The sequence below is a fragment of the Quercus suber genome, unplaced genomic scaffold (genome assembly GCF_002906115.3).
Source record: "Quercus suber isolate HL8 unplaced genomic scaffold, Cork oak 2.0 scaffold_101, whole genome shotgun sequence".
Classification (NCBI taxonomy): domain Eukaryota; kingdom Viridiplantae; phylum Streptophyta; class Magnoliopsida; order Fagales; family Fagaceae; genus Quercus; species Quercus suber.
Window position 1 is genome coordinate 1163376 of NW_027069566.1, and position 14349 is coordinate 1177724.

At 30.6% G+C, this 14349-nt stretch overlaps 1 protein-coding gene across 4 annotated transcripts; it reads right to left on the bottom strand.

The window, feature by feature from the left end:
• Nucleotides 1-2408: 2408 nt before the first annotated feature.
• LOC112039242 (nudix hydrolase 7) lies at nt 2409-13699 on the bottom strand. 4 transcript variants are annotated; one of them, XM_065774905.1, is made up of 9 exons: nt 13598-13699; nt 10285-10473; nt 10090-10155; nt 6622-6759; nt 4762-4839; nt 4623-4673; nt 4478-4512; nt 4116-4224; nt 2409-2907 (listed from the first exon to the last, which is right to left on the bottom strand). In XM_065774905.1, exons 2-9 carry the CDS (start codon nt 10429-10431, stop codon nt 2689-2691), a joined length of 843 nt encoding a protein of 280 aa, XP_065630977.1. In that variant the 5' UTR covers nt 10432-10473; nt 13598-13699; the 3' UTR covers nt 2409-2688. The 4 variants fall into 4 exon arrangements, with proteins under 4 accessions (XP_065630977.1, XP_023927870.1, XP_065630974.1 ...); XM_024072102.2 differs by lacking the exon at nt 13598-13699 and having other exon boundaries at nt 10285-10543; XM_065774902.1 differs by lacking the exons at nt 2409-2907; nt 4116-4224; nt 4478-4512; ... (2 more) ...; nt 6622-6759; nt 13598-13699 and adding exons at nt 7182-7763; nt 7971-9031 and having other exon boundaries at nt 10285-10318.
• Between the last annotated feature and the right edge of the window lie 650 nt (nt 13700-14349).

Sequence of the window (14349 nt, forward strand, 5' to 3'; positions counted from 1 at the left end):
AAAAAAAAAAGAAAAAAAAAAAAAAAAAAAAAAAAAAAAAAAAAAAAAAAAAAAAAAAAAAAAAAAAAAAAAAAAACTCTATATGATTTTCAATTGATTGAAATTTAGGTTCAATCAATAAAAAATGCTTCAATTAATCTAGTATCAATCGAGCATCGATCGAAATAGACAGAGCCTGACCTAATATTTTAATCGCAATTTTTATTGATCAAGGAACAGATTCGATCGATCGAAATTCTAAAAAAAAAAATTTGAAAAACAAAATTTTTTTGTGCAGAAACTCCTTAAAGCATTGAATTTTAAATATAAAATGCATGAGTATGAGATGAAATTTCTTTCAAAAACATAAGTTTTGAACCCAGTTTTCCCAAAATTAAGATTTTTAATCCATTCTGTAAAGTTGTTATTTACAACTATTTGTTAAGTTGGCTTTTATTCCGTGCCAAATTTGATTGTAATTTTGGTCAATCATTTTGTACCCTGTATTTACTATGAGATTTCATTGTAAGGGCTGTGTTTTAGAGAGAGAAAGTGTGTGAAGACTCAAGCAATTTAAGAAGGAAATGTTTTCACGGGTAGCTCGCAACTTAGCATCCCGCGAAGTAACCTATGTGCCTTGCACATGTTGGAATGCGAAGAGTCAGGCCAAATGGAGACAGCTGTGTCTTGCGAGTATCTCACGAGTAAGGCCTTCCCGCGAGATACCCGCGAGGCATTCTGTTTTGCGAACCTGTCCAGTCTAATTCACACCTTTTGTGCCTACACTATTATACATCCATTCTTCTTCTTCTTCTTTTTTTGGGGGGGGGGGGGGTGGTGGTAATACTTTATCTCATTTTAGGATATAGATAATGTCACATATATAAAGAAATTTTAATTTAATCCAAAACAATTCATTATAGCTGCCAAAACCAGAGACTGGGATCTAATATCTATGGGCGCAAACTGTTTGCATCATTCATGATTTTACTCGTGTAATAGAGTGACATATGACCATTTTATTTAAGAAAATGGTAAAGAATAATACCAGAGATATAAGCTATTTTACAAAAAAAATTTACAAACTATTGATGTGGTGAGAAATTATTGGTAAATGAAAATGTGATATTAATGATAGGCTTAGATGAAAACCAATAAAAGGTTGGCCACATCAACATTTTGTAAAAATATTATAAAATAGTTTGTGCCTGTAACATTACTCTTTTGTAAATATGTAAAATGTACACAATATTTTTCTTCCTTCTTCTATGTTTGGTAAAAATATAAAAATTTATGCGTAAATTTAAATAATGGCCCCCTAGATTTGACTAGTGCATTATTTTTGTTTCCTAAAATTACTTTTATACCATACATGACTCATTAATTTAAAGAAAATTTAATGTATTTCATTTAAATTGAAATGTTTATAAATTATTAATGCACTTTATTTTCCTTCTAATTATTCATTGAACCAAATAATATTTAGAAGACATCCTATAAATTTGTAAGTAAATATCTTTAATAAAAATCGTATCTATTTTTTTTTTAATTTAAAAAAAAATTAGAGATACAGACATTATTTTTTTCCATTCGGAAGAACCATAAATGTGGATTTCATGGTTAGAAGTTAAGAATCATTTAATTTTTATTAATATTATATATTTTTTTCTATTAAATGTAAGAAAATAACATATATTAAATCATGTTATAAACATATTTTATTTGTATATATATAGATGTTATTTTTTCGATTAAACTTTTCATATATATTTAGCTTGGCCCCCCTTGAAGAAAATTTTTAGCTCCGCCACTAATTCAACATATTTGTTTAATTTACAATGTAAGACTTACATTGTTAGTACAATATAAAACTATAATTACCTTTTATTTTAAGCTGATAAAAGGGTGAGATAGGATTTGGGTAGCAGGTGCAGATTGAAAATCTCAAGTAAGAAACCCTAACCAAAAAGAAATGTGAATAATTATTTTCCTTTTTTCTTAGAAGTAGTGCATGCCATTATGCACACACAAGCATTCACTAAAAGTTGATAATATCTTATGGGTTGTGGGGTTGTACAATAGCACCTGGTCCAATACCATTAGTTTAGCTTGTTTGCCTGGATCTCATATACAATAATGAATAAGCATTTATCAGTATCTCAATATAAGAAAATGACATGTTTTGGTTTGTGAAACAGAATTTATCAACAATATTAAGGACCTTCATTAATTCTTAAGTAATGCGACTTATTTGTTGGTACATTGCACCTTTTTTTTTCCCCTTACAAGTGACTCTCATAAGAAGATTTGGATAATGTTACTAAACCATAAGATTCTTGATCAATACATTACATATATATATATATATATATTTTATAGGGGCATAAAATTGAGTGTATTTTGTGCTCTTGTTCATTGCAAGATATATGGTAAACGAAAAGAAATTGAATCTTTATTATCACATTTTGTATTAAATAAATATCAAATTACATCTTTATTATTAGCCCCCAAACCCCCTCCACCCAAAAAAAATAAGCTAATTACAACTTTATTGACTCACTCTACTGAGAAGAAATCCACATTTTGAATTATATCACTGTAAAGAAATGTACATCTATACAGTATGGCCGACCCTTCAAGCGTTTCTATCATAGAGTTCTTATTGTCAGAACTCATGCAAATAGTATATAGTTTTTTTTAAACATCACATTAGACTTTCAATGGCTGATTATCAGAAGTTACAAGGTGGTTATTATTCTGATTGTTGAAGTAGAGGTAGCTTACTTTGCCAGAGCCTGTAGTTGTAGCCAGTGGAGAAAAACCAGTATAATTCTTTTCTGACTTTGATAAGCATATTTTGGCAACATAATTGAAGAGCTCTTGTTTTTGGTTGAAAGGTTGCGCTGCATAGTCCTCAATTGGCATCCACTTAAGAATTGGAAAAGAAAAAATGAACATAAGAAAACCATGTTGCCATAGTTCAGTAATTATAGAAGGTCCAATATTAATCAAAATTCTTGAATTTTACATTGCTTTAATATTAAATTATGCCATGACAAGCCAAAATGGGAAAATAGGACATAATAAGTTAATGTTTTCTGGGACAAAATTGGGAAATGCCCCATTTGAGCAAAAAAAGCAGCATTATGCCCTCTTTTCCAAACTAAATAGGGAAATGCCCATCTTTTGTAACTCGATTTTCTCAAAATCGAGTTATAAAAAAAAAAAAAAAATTTTGGAGCCCTATTGTGGCGTTTTTAAGGACCTATAGTGACATTTTCAGGACCTATAGTGACGTTTTGTAACTCGACTTCCATAAAATCGAGTTATAGGCAATTTTTTTAATTTTTTTTACCTATAACTTGATTTCATATAAATCGAGTTAAAAAACGCCACTATAGGTCCTAAAACCGTCACTATAGGCTCCTAAAAAACGCCGCTATAGGGCCTAAATCGATTTTGATAAACTCGATTTTCAAAAGAGGGGCATTTCCCTATTTAGTTTGGAAAAGAAGGCATAATGCTGCTTTTTTTGCTCAAACGGGGCATTTCCCAATTTTGTCCATGTTTTCTGCCACCAAATGGTCTTGAAATGTAGATATTTTTCGCCTTTTTATGGTTCTACATTGGCTCTAAATGCATTTTCTTTCCTCAGAATGCGTTTCAAGTTCAAATCGAAAAGGCATATTGCCTTAATTAAAGATATATGAATTAGAGGAGGATTTCAAGAATGGGGGATGCAAAATAATTCACGCTAGTCAGTACCCTAAATATAAAGATTTCAACAAATATCTTTTCAATTAAGATTAAGCACAAATGAAACCATTATACAAGTACAAAAGATCAATCCATAGGACCTGCTTAAAAAGTTCCCAATAGGACTTATTTACTAGAACCTGACTACAACATATGAATTAGATTGGCTTATGGTCTTGCATTCAGCTAGTATGATTTTGAAAAGTTAATTGGAAGAATATAAGCAGCTAGTATGATTGATAGAAGTTTGAAAAATATATGCCTATTTCCACATTGAGGGTTGCTCTAATGCAATTTTATTATTAAAGCCCTAAATAAGTTGATGCAAAGAAAAACAGTCATTGTAGTAGTATTGCCATAAAAAATAAAAAATAAATTACCTTTGCTGCTTCAATCTCCAAATTCTGCTTCTCAATGTCAAAGTTTCGTGGTTTTAACATGCAAATGAAGAGCAAATCTGATTTGCTAAAGAATGACTTGTGGCTTTGCCTGTATATTGTGTGTGTGAGAGAGAGAGATTAGAATGAAACACCAAAAGGAGATTGAGGAACATGTAAACTATATTGAAAACAATTAATATAATAATATTAGTTTTAGTGTAACAAGCTGCTATAAATTTTTCATAACGCAACATTAGTAAACTTGCTTTTACGGGGAAGACTATTTATTGTTTATTCATACATCTAAAACAATAATATCTACAAATGCATGTGAACTAGATAGTATTAAGCAATTTTCTTACCTGAATGCTAAAACTTCCACAAACTCTGTGTCAATCTGAAACAAAATAAAAGTAATGGTCTTAGATTTACATTGAAATGTGTAAACCTACATGTAGGTAAATATCATACTCATTTGAATCCACAAATTGCATTTTTATCACTTACTCCTGTCTCTTCTTTGACTTCCCTAATCGCAGCTGTACAAAAATCTTCACCCTACGTATGAAAAATTTCAATCCAGGGTGAACACTTTCTAAAATTTTCTAAAGAATTTGGTAAACAATTGCACTTGGGGCATACTCACTTCATTAACAACCCCGGTAGGAAACTTCCACACCCCTGTTCCTTTGAATTTGCCACTAATCTCTTGAACTACAAGCACCTGCCATAAGGTAAATTCCATTTTAGTAGCTAGATTTTTTAAGCCATCATAACAAGGCCATTCAATTTTTGGTATCTAAGTATTGAAATAGTCCAAGTCAAATACACTAGAGCAAGTTGTTTTGCCTAATAGAAATAGCTAGATGAAGTATGAACAAAGTGACTTATAAATTTTAAGAAGATCAAACACAAATAATGGATGGTCTAAATTCTTACTGGATTGGATATAAGGGTTGTGTGGACATGTGTTGAATCTCACATTGGATATGTATTAAGTTGATCTAGGTTGCATAAGTGATTACAAGTAGCACTAATTTTAATATGACTAGTATTTATTTATTTTATTTTTTTTTGGAAGAAATTTGACTAGTATTTTTTTTTTGGAAGAAATTTGACTAGTCTTTTTGGACTATACTATCAATATATGGCTTATGTTTTTGGAATAAGAAGAGCAAAACCAGAATTTCCAAATTACCGCTTCGTCCTTGATTTCAAGGTCAAGGCTTGCACAATACCATTTTAGGCCTAAGCAGACATTATTGGTGGGGCTTTTTTATATTTAAAATATATTATTATTATTATTATTATTAGTAATTTAAAATCTATTCTTCTTACTGTTTAAAATGCAAAATTAATTACTAAGTTTGTTTATTTAGGTTCTGTTACCATCTACTTTTCAATTGATAATATGATTAGTCTACTTAATCTTCTTATCACATATCCCATTTTAGGTGTGATTTTGTAAGTTTTAATTTTGATATTTTGTTTGTTTGTTTTAGAAACAACTGTAACAAGCTTTGTTAATAAAATTGTAAAAGAGATAAATGCATTTGAAATGAATTTATTCTTTTCTATAATCAAGAATTGTCATATTATATTACATGTTTGAACATCATTATGATTATTTTCATTGTTATTTCCTTTATACTATGAGATAATCTTTGAAGTAATTTTTTATGAATTTCTCATTGATATATGAGATTTTATATAAGTTTTCTATTTTTTTTTTTCGAGTAATAGCTACATCAAGGATCCTTTTTGGGAATCAATTAATTTTTATTCTTTTCTCATTTTTTTTTTTCAGAAGTTTTTCATATCCAAATTGATATTAGCAATAATTTGAAATTAAAAAATACTTTATAAATAAAATAAATATCTACAATATAAAATTATAGTATGAAGATATCAAAAAAAAAAATTAATTTAAAAAATGTAGAATCACCTAACAACATCAATCTACTCAAACAAAGATAGATTTTAGAGCATAGAATCACTCAAATTTATCTATCATGTAACTCAATGAATCAATTAATATTAACCAAACCAAGACAAATTTTATATTAAAAATCAGATATCATGGTTCAAACATAAAATCTATTAAATTTTTTTTCTTTAAAATTAATGACTTCTCATTTAATTTGGATAAGGTGATGCATGATGCAGTAGATTTTTTTTTTTTTACCAAAGTTCAAACTTGAATTTGTTACAGGAAAATAATGACATCATCATCATCATCATCATCATATTTACGACATATCTTTTTAAACATTTTAGTTTTTCAATTTGGTTAGATTTTCCTTTTGTCATCAATATTGTGGTCATATTGGGGTGGAGAAAAGAATAAACAACCTATTTATGGAAATTTTTTAACAATAATAATTATTAAAATAATAATAAGAGGTCTTGTTATAATAGGGCCTTAGGCATTGGCCCAAATAGCCTAGCCTAAAGGCCGACCCCAATCATGGTAAGGGAAAGCCAGAAATTAATCCAAAACGCATACCTCTCTCTTACTGTTCATGATAAAAGAACCCACACCTACTCGATGTGAAGCATTTAGAGGAATAGTATCAGCAGTTTCAGGAAGCCAACATACAAGCATTAAGTAATCGGGTTCAGCATGGTGATACCGAAATCCTTCCTGTAAAATCAACAAACTAGATTATAAATCTTGATTTAGGAAGACTATACATCGATTGATTGTCGGTACATTTTAATATGAAACCAATAAATAGATAGTTAAATTTAATTTCTTATTGGTACTGTACATGTGGTGGATAAGAATGAGAATTAAGGATCTAATTACTTAGCACAATGAATTTATTAGTTTTTATTAATGAAACCACCTTTAGGAAAAGCCCAAGCTTTCTCTTTCGCTCGTGTTTCTGCTCTCACCAACGCTCTATCTCTCTCTAAATTTGCTCTTTTAGTATTCCTATAGTGTTCCACAGGTTATGATATTTATAGCATGCGCCATTTAGATTCAGTGGCTAAGGTTTGTGGTCCATGGATTTGTGGTTTCTGCAATAGCGCATATGCAAAAGGGTCACATAATTTGCTTCCTTTTCAGAAAGTGATTCTCCATATTGTTTTTTTTGATGGGTAACATAAATTCATTGCCACAAGAAAAAAGAAGTACAACAGGGAAGACAAAACAAGGAAAGAGAGACCTAGCTATCATCCTGCCATCGCAGGAAAAGCAACCAAAGATAGACCCTTCCTAACTACAAAAGATTTACTTTACAAGCAAAAGCCAACTAGTAAGGCATATGTACTACCCTGTTGAACTCCCCTTTCTAGAGCACCAAACTACAAGACCAGAAACAACCCCAGGATCCGAACGTTGCACAAGTGTGTGCAACCTATTACACAGACCCAAGCCAATCATTGATCCCGGAGACGCTGCCCAGCAGTCGCTGCCACTTCTAAAACAGAGTCAGCAAAATCCAATGGGACTGTTTCACAGCTACGTTTTTTAGCACGAGTATCCTCATCCTCTGAAGTTTCCTTTCCTCTCAAGCGCTTTATTCCTATCACTTTCAACTGGGCGAGTGTTTGCTCATCATTTGTTCTCCCTTTTGCACGGGCAATTTTTTTCCAGTTGCCATTACCCAAGAATTGCTTTCCTTTCTCTTTTGTTTTGGCCTGAAAAATCATACCAGCTTAGGCTGTTTCTTTTACATCTTTTTCCAAAGAGGCCTTTGTACGTGGGCTCCCTTGTGAGGAAGAGTCTTTTGGCCCATGAGAGGCAGGGCCTTTTAGCCCATGAGAAATAAAGCCTCTTTGCTCATTAGAAACCTCCAGAATTAATTGACCATGTGACTTCTCACAAGGATCAAAGACATTCATTACCTGTTCTGAAATATCACTGATAGCCTGTACGTTCCCTGGGAGCTGTCCATCCACACGTGTGATGTTTCCACCTTTCCCGATAATGCCCTTCTCTATGCTTGTGTTCCCGCCCTCTAAATCTCTAGCCCAGAAGCTTTTCGATGAAGAACCAGTCGCCGGCCGAATCATCTCCTGCATTCCTTGCTCTGCAGAAACGCCATGATTCTTTTCCTTACTCGAGTTCTTTTCCTTGCCAGTCTCTTTTGCAGTCCACCCAGCCCTTAACCAGTCCCCATATTGAGGACAAACACTTCTCCAATCTTTGGACATTGGGCAATGCTTATTATCATGCCCAAGTTTCCCACAAATAAAGCACACTGTAGGTAGCCTTTCATACTTAAATGAGAGCCATAGACGTTCTTCATCAAAGCTTGCAATATAAGCTCCCCTTCTAAGTGGCTTATCAATCTCCAAATCCACACGGATCCTCATAAATTTTGCCTGATCAGATTGCCACGAACGCCTATCCACTTCAATAAATCTACCTATCTTGCTACCTATTTCTTCCCCTATTTCCTGTGACATATGCTCAAAATGAAGACCCCAAATTTGAACCCAAAAGGGAAAATGGGTGAACGAAATATTTGTGAAAGACAGCCCTTTTTTCCATCTGCAGAGTAAGAGAAGGTTGTTGTCAAAACTCCAAGGCCCACACCTCTCAACCCAATCTAATTGAAACTTGGAGCTAAACTTAAACTGAAGTATTTTATTTCCCACTTCCACAATTCTCATGTCTGAACCCATTTTCATGCTGATCTAAGGGTGTTTTTTAGAGCTCATTGGTTATGTTTCTTATCAGAGAGAAGCCGCCCAAAAAGACCTAAAGGAACATTCTTCAAGGAGGTCTGAGCTGTTTGTTAAATGCGTATATATGCGTGTTTTCGATTTGGTGTTTTCCATACGATACGAGGTCTTGGTTTGAATAATTCTTAGTCTTATCATAAGCCCCGTGGGTGCCTTTTTTGCAAATTTCTGAGGACGATGTCGTTTTCCCCTTGTAAACACCTTCCGTTTCTTTCCACCTTCATCTCAATCAACGTATCAAATCAGCTACGATTTTTTGAATAAAGAAAATTCCAAACTCTTTTTTTTTTTGGCTGGGCTTTCTAGTATATGAATTGAACATCGAATCCCAATTTTCAATGCGACCTTTACTGTTTGATTCCAATATAGCAAGAAGTTGTTTTTGTTTTATATATATATATATATACATATATTAAAAGGAAACTATTTTAGCCTATTTAACATACAAAATGTACACATACATAAAAACCTATATTTCAATTTCATCAAAAATTAAAAAAATAAAAACTATTAGGGTGCCAAGTGAATATTATGAGTTCCATTAAGTCATCTCCTTACATATACTGCACATACTGCACCATGAAGAAAAAAAAGCCTTGTTTATAATACTAGAACATGTGTAAAACACAAATAAAATTTGTATTTACTGAGTTAATATCCGTATATATTGTAAAATAAATGAAATCTAGGAAGCATAGGTACTTTATTTTTATTCATGTATCCATATTTGATATGTATCCATACCATATATATTGCTTTTATATTTTGTTTCAAAAGATTTTTTATTTTAAATTGATATATGCTTAACAATATATGAAAAATAAATATTTAACCATGTATATTAAAAATATATAGAAAAATATAGTTTATAATTAATTAATACACTTATCTCATCGTATGGTATCTTAGTATTTTTTTTTTTTTCAGGAATTGTTGTATCATTGCTTCTTAGGATGAGATAAGTTAGCTTGTTATTAAATAAAAGCATAGTGAATCAGTGATACCTACCTGCCATATTAGCCAAAACAAAACTCTATCTATTGGATATATAAGTTGAAATTAAAAAAAATATATATATATATATATATATTAAAAATTAATAAATATAAATTAAATATGATATATAAGTTGAAATTAAAAAAAATATATATATATATATATATATATTAAAAATTAATAAATATAAATTAAATAAATAAAAACCTCCCTTAAGTATTAGCCAATTTGTTGTAATAAAATAATAATAATAATAATAAATCTGGAAAACTGTGTTTACCTTAACTGTAGCTTCAACAAGATTTGCATGTTCAATTGGCAATTTGATCCAAACACCTTTCTTCCCCTGCAAATTACATCTCAAGTTTATAACATAATAGGACGTACTATCAGCTAATTCTACATCAAGTAGATACTAGACGCACGAAGATAAACTGATGAGATTAAAAGATACTATGTGTATATATATATACACCTGTTGCCTCCATTGCGATATTGAAGCTCTAAGCAAAGAAGGAAAGATCTTAGAATCTATGGGATGCTCGATCTTCACTACAACTCCTCCATATGAATCATTATCTGAACTTAGTAGCTCAACCTGTTCAACTCTATTTTCAGACATGACTTGCTTCGCTGCTTCTGATTAAGAATGAAAATCTATCTCCTGAACGAATAACAAAAAGAAAGCAATTATGCACCGAGTTAGGCTGAAGAATTCATCCAAAGTAAACAACTTTCATAAATAAATAAATAAATAAATATATATATATATATATATACAGATAGAAAATTCAACAGATATTAACTATAGAAAATTCAACGCAGTTGAAAATTCATATTACAAAAGGGGCAGGTGATATGTGAGCCCCATTGACCCCATTTAATATATATTATCTTTTAAAAAAATTTTATAAACGCAAAATTTCGCAAAAAATTGTACACTACGTAACAGATTATTAGTGGTAGATATAAAAAAAGATGCTATTGTTGATAAGAACTAATATAAGTTTGCTAATTGAACCGTTCTTGAAAATGACCTCCTCAACATAGGTCACCCATCGAATTAAACCTTTTTTTTTTTTTTTAGCTTTATTATTCAACTGGGTTGTGCTTGATTTTTCTTTGGGTGATGAATTTCTCCGCTATTCAAAAATTGCCAGCCACCCGTCCCACTATAGAAATAGATCTCATTATAAAAATTAAAAAGGCAATGGAGTTTATACTGCAGATGCTGATGAAGGAATCTTTATTCTGTTACGTTATCTACTGATTAAATAAAATGTGAAAATTAAAATCTATTACCACTTGTCAATAAATATTTAAAATAAAAGTGTATGTCTAGTTAAAAAAATACTGAAAATAAGTTAAACCCAATTTCAATGAAATTGTTGATGCAAGAATGGTGGCTGAAATTTAGGTTGCAACTTTTGTCACAACATTAAATGTGCTTAACATGTAGGTACTTTAAGGGCATTGTTTATTTTGTCATAATAATAATAATACCATTACGCACCCTTAGTACAGTGATCACTCCATAAGTATAAATGTTTGTGGGGTGTGGATGGCAGGAGCCGAAGTTCATGTCTCCAGGAGAAAGGTTCACACACATATACACTTAGATTAGGTAGAGTAGAAATTATATCTTGTATAATAATAATAATAATAATAAGTTGACCATATCACGAGTCACCACACACATATACACTTAGATTAGGCTAGAGTAGAAATTCTATATTGTATAATAATAATAAGTTGACCACATCACGAGTCACCACGATGTTATGGATGTATCAAGTCAAGGGCCATTGAAGCTAGGATGTATATTTCACACAACACGTTAACGTGTCAAAAAATAAAATAAATATATATATATATATATATATACACTTGCAAAAAGAATAAAAAATTCTACGTATAGAATTATACTTATTTTGACTACCCTAAAAAAATATTGAACACTCTAACTTAAAAATTCCAAGAATTTGAATTTAATAAAAATAAAAGTAATGTTAGAAATATTGAATACAACAAAATGTCATAATAATTTCACAACATTTCTAAATTAACATGCTAGCTAATACATGGGCCCACTACAATCATTAATTTAATTTTGTTTTCATTTTATAATTTAATTTAGTTTTTTTGGTATATTAATTTTTGTTATAATACTCAACCCTGCTGGCCTAGTGGTACCCGGTCTGTATGGGACTTATCAACTCAGGGGTTCAATCCCTTGCATAAACACTTACCTAGCAAAAAAAAAGCGTAATCATTCAAATTCATGACTTGTTCAATCCATTACATTAAAAAAAATAAATAAATAAATAAATCATAATTTCATTTTTTTTCCTAAAAAACTGTACCAACAAAGATAATCTAGTCATGAGTTCTCTTCAACAACATCGATAGCTCTACTCTCCTTGACGACTTGGCTCAACTCATATTCTCAACATGTATTATATGTTGCTCTCTCTCTCTCTCCCCCCCCCCCCCCCCATTTTTCTCTTATCAGTCATCATTTCAATCCCTCTCTCTCTCACTTTATTACTCTCATATCAGCAGTTTCCATTTTCACTTTATCTCTTATTAGTCCCTTTGGTCTTTTAATTTTATTACTAAAGGGAATTTTAAAACTTTATGTATTAAAAGGTTTTGTTTTTTTTTTTTTTTTTTTTTTTTTTTTTTTTTTTTTTTTAGCGGTGTTGATGTATTCAAGTTTCCTTTTTGTTAACTTTTATAATTTTAGTTTCTTAATAATTAATCTAAAAAATATTCCAAGGCTCGCCACTTTATGTAGTCATCATTAAGTTTCAATTTCCTCTAAAATTTGAAGACTTTAAGTTTTGTAAGCTAAAAAATTGTCTAAATTAACAACATAATCTTTGACACAATCAAACACTAAGTACTCTCTCCCTATTCCTCTCCCTCCCCCAAAATCAAAATGGGAAATACCATTCATTTGCCTTAAGGTAAAGTAAAACTTTGAAAAATATATATATATATATATATATAATGTATAGTTTATGCTTAAATCATGACAACTAGTTCTATTTATGAAACTAAACTTGAATGGGCTAGTATTAATTAATTGAGTTATGTATTGAATTCTATTTTTTCTTTTGCATGTTCAGGTTATTAGGTAATTCTAATGTTAAGTGAAATTGCAATAGAGTCTTTGATAAGTTAAATTTTATTGTTTTATGCTTTAAAATTTATTTTCTTTTTTTCATGTTATAGTTATATATTATAGATATTGTTTCTTTTCTTTTTTCTGTTTTCTTTTTTTGAAAGAAGATATTGTTTCTTTGTTTGTAAATATTTTAAGATTGAAAATGTCTACTAGAAAACATAAAAACTTAAAAAAAAAAAATAGAATAGAAAATTTACTTGAATTTTAAATAGAATTTTTGGATAAATTTGTTATTACTAAATATATAAAAGATATAACATAAAACTGAAATGAAAATTTCACAAAGAATATGTAACTAATACAAAGTAGTTAGAAAATAATGAAACATTAATAAAGAAGTATGACAATCAAAATAATTATAATATTTGGCAACGAGATAGCACCAATTCCAAACAAATCCACATGAATAAAACAAATTAAAGAAAATATATAAGATTGGGCAAAGTTTTGGATCCTATAGTTATATTGAACCGTCACAATGATGATACATTTATTTTTTTTGCTATATGTCATTATTTCAACGAGTTAAATACACTGAATGCATTGAACCCAACCTAAGTCCTAGTATTTGAAGAATCAGAAAGATGAGATGACATACCAAGTCGAGACAAGGCTTCTTTGGAAGGGAGGGGCTGCCGCAAATGAAGACGTTAATTTGAACTTCGAAGAGCTAATAGATATAAACACACAGGTTTTTTAAGGTATCAAAGCATGAATTAGAAAGACGTACTAATAGCATCATATAGAGTCGTAACTCAGAATCAGGATGACAATTTCCCGGCGGCAGCTTTGTTGGTTTGGGACTTTCAATGGATTTTGTTGGCAATTGCAGTTAAATTTCGATTAAATTGAATTTCAAGTTCCAAGAATGTGACCAATAGTTTGAAAAGTATTTATTGTCACACTTCCAGTCTTCCTGTCTATATTCTTCTCAGCATTTTTGTTTTCCTTAGGTCTTAAGGTAACTTTGGCAACAAGCTTCACCAGACCGGCCCTAAATGTGTACAGTATTTTTTTTTCTTTTTATTTTTTTGGAAGAGAGGTATGAGGGAAGTTGAGAGGATAATCATGCAGTCGGTATGATCAACTTTGACTATAAAAACTTGGCAATTACATGGGTATAGGTCAGGTATGAGTCTGACCCACTTGGAGAACTTTAAGTTATAATTGTATAAGAGTTGAAATTACCGACAGGATTCAAAAAGACATAAAAAAGAAAGAAAGGGGTTGAAATTACCCAAATTTAAACAGATCATTATTTTTGGACCCGTGATGATTCTACATGTGTTCAGATAAAAACTTTACTTATACAACAATGTATACTTTAGTTGTATTGTCGTGGTCCCATTG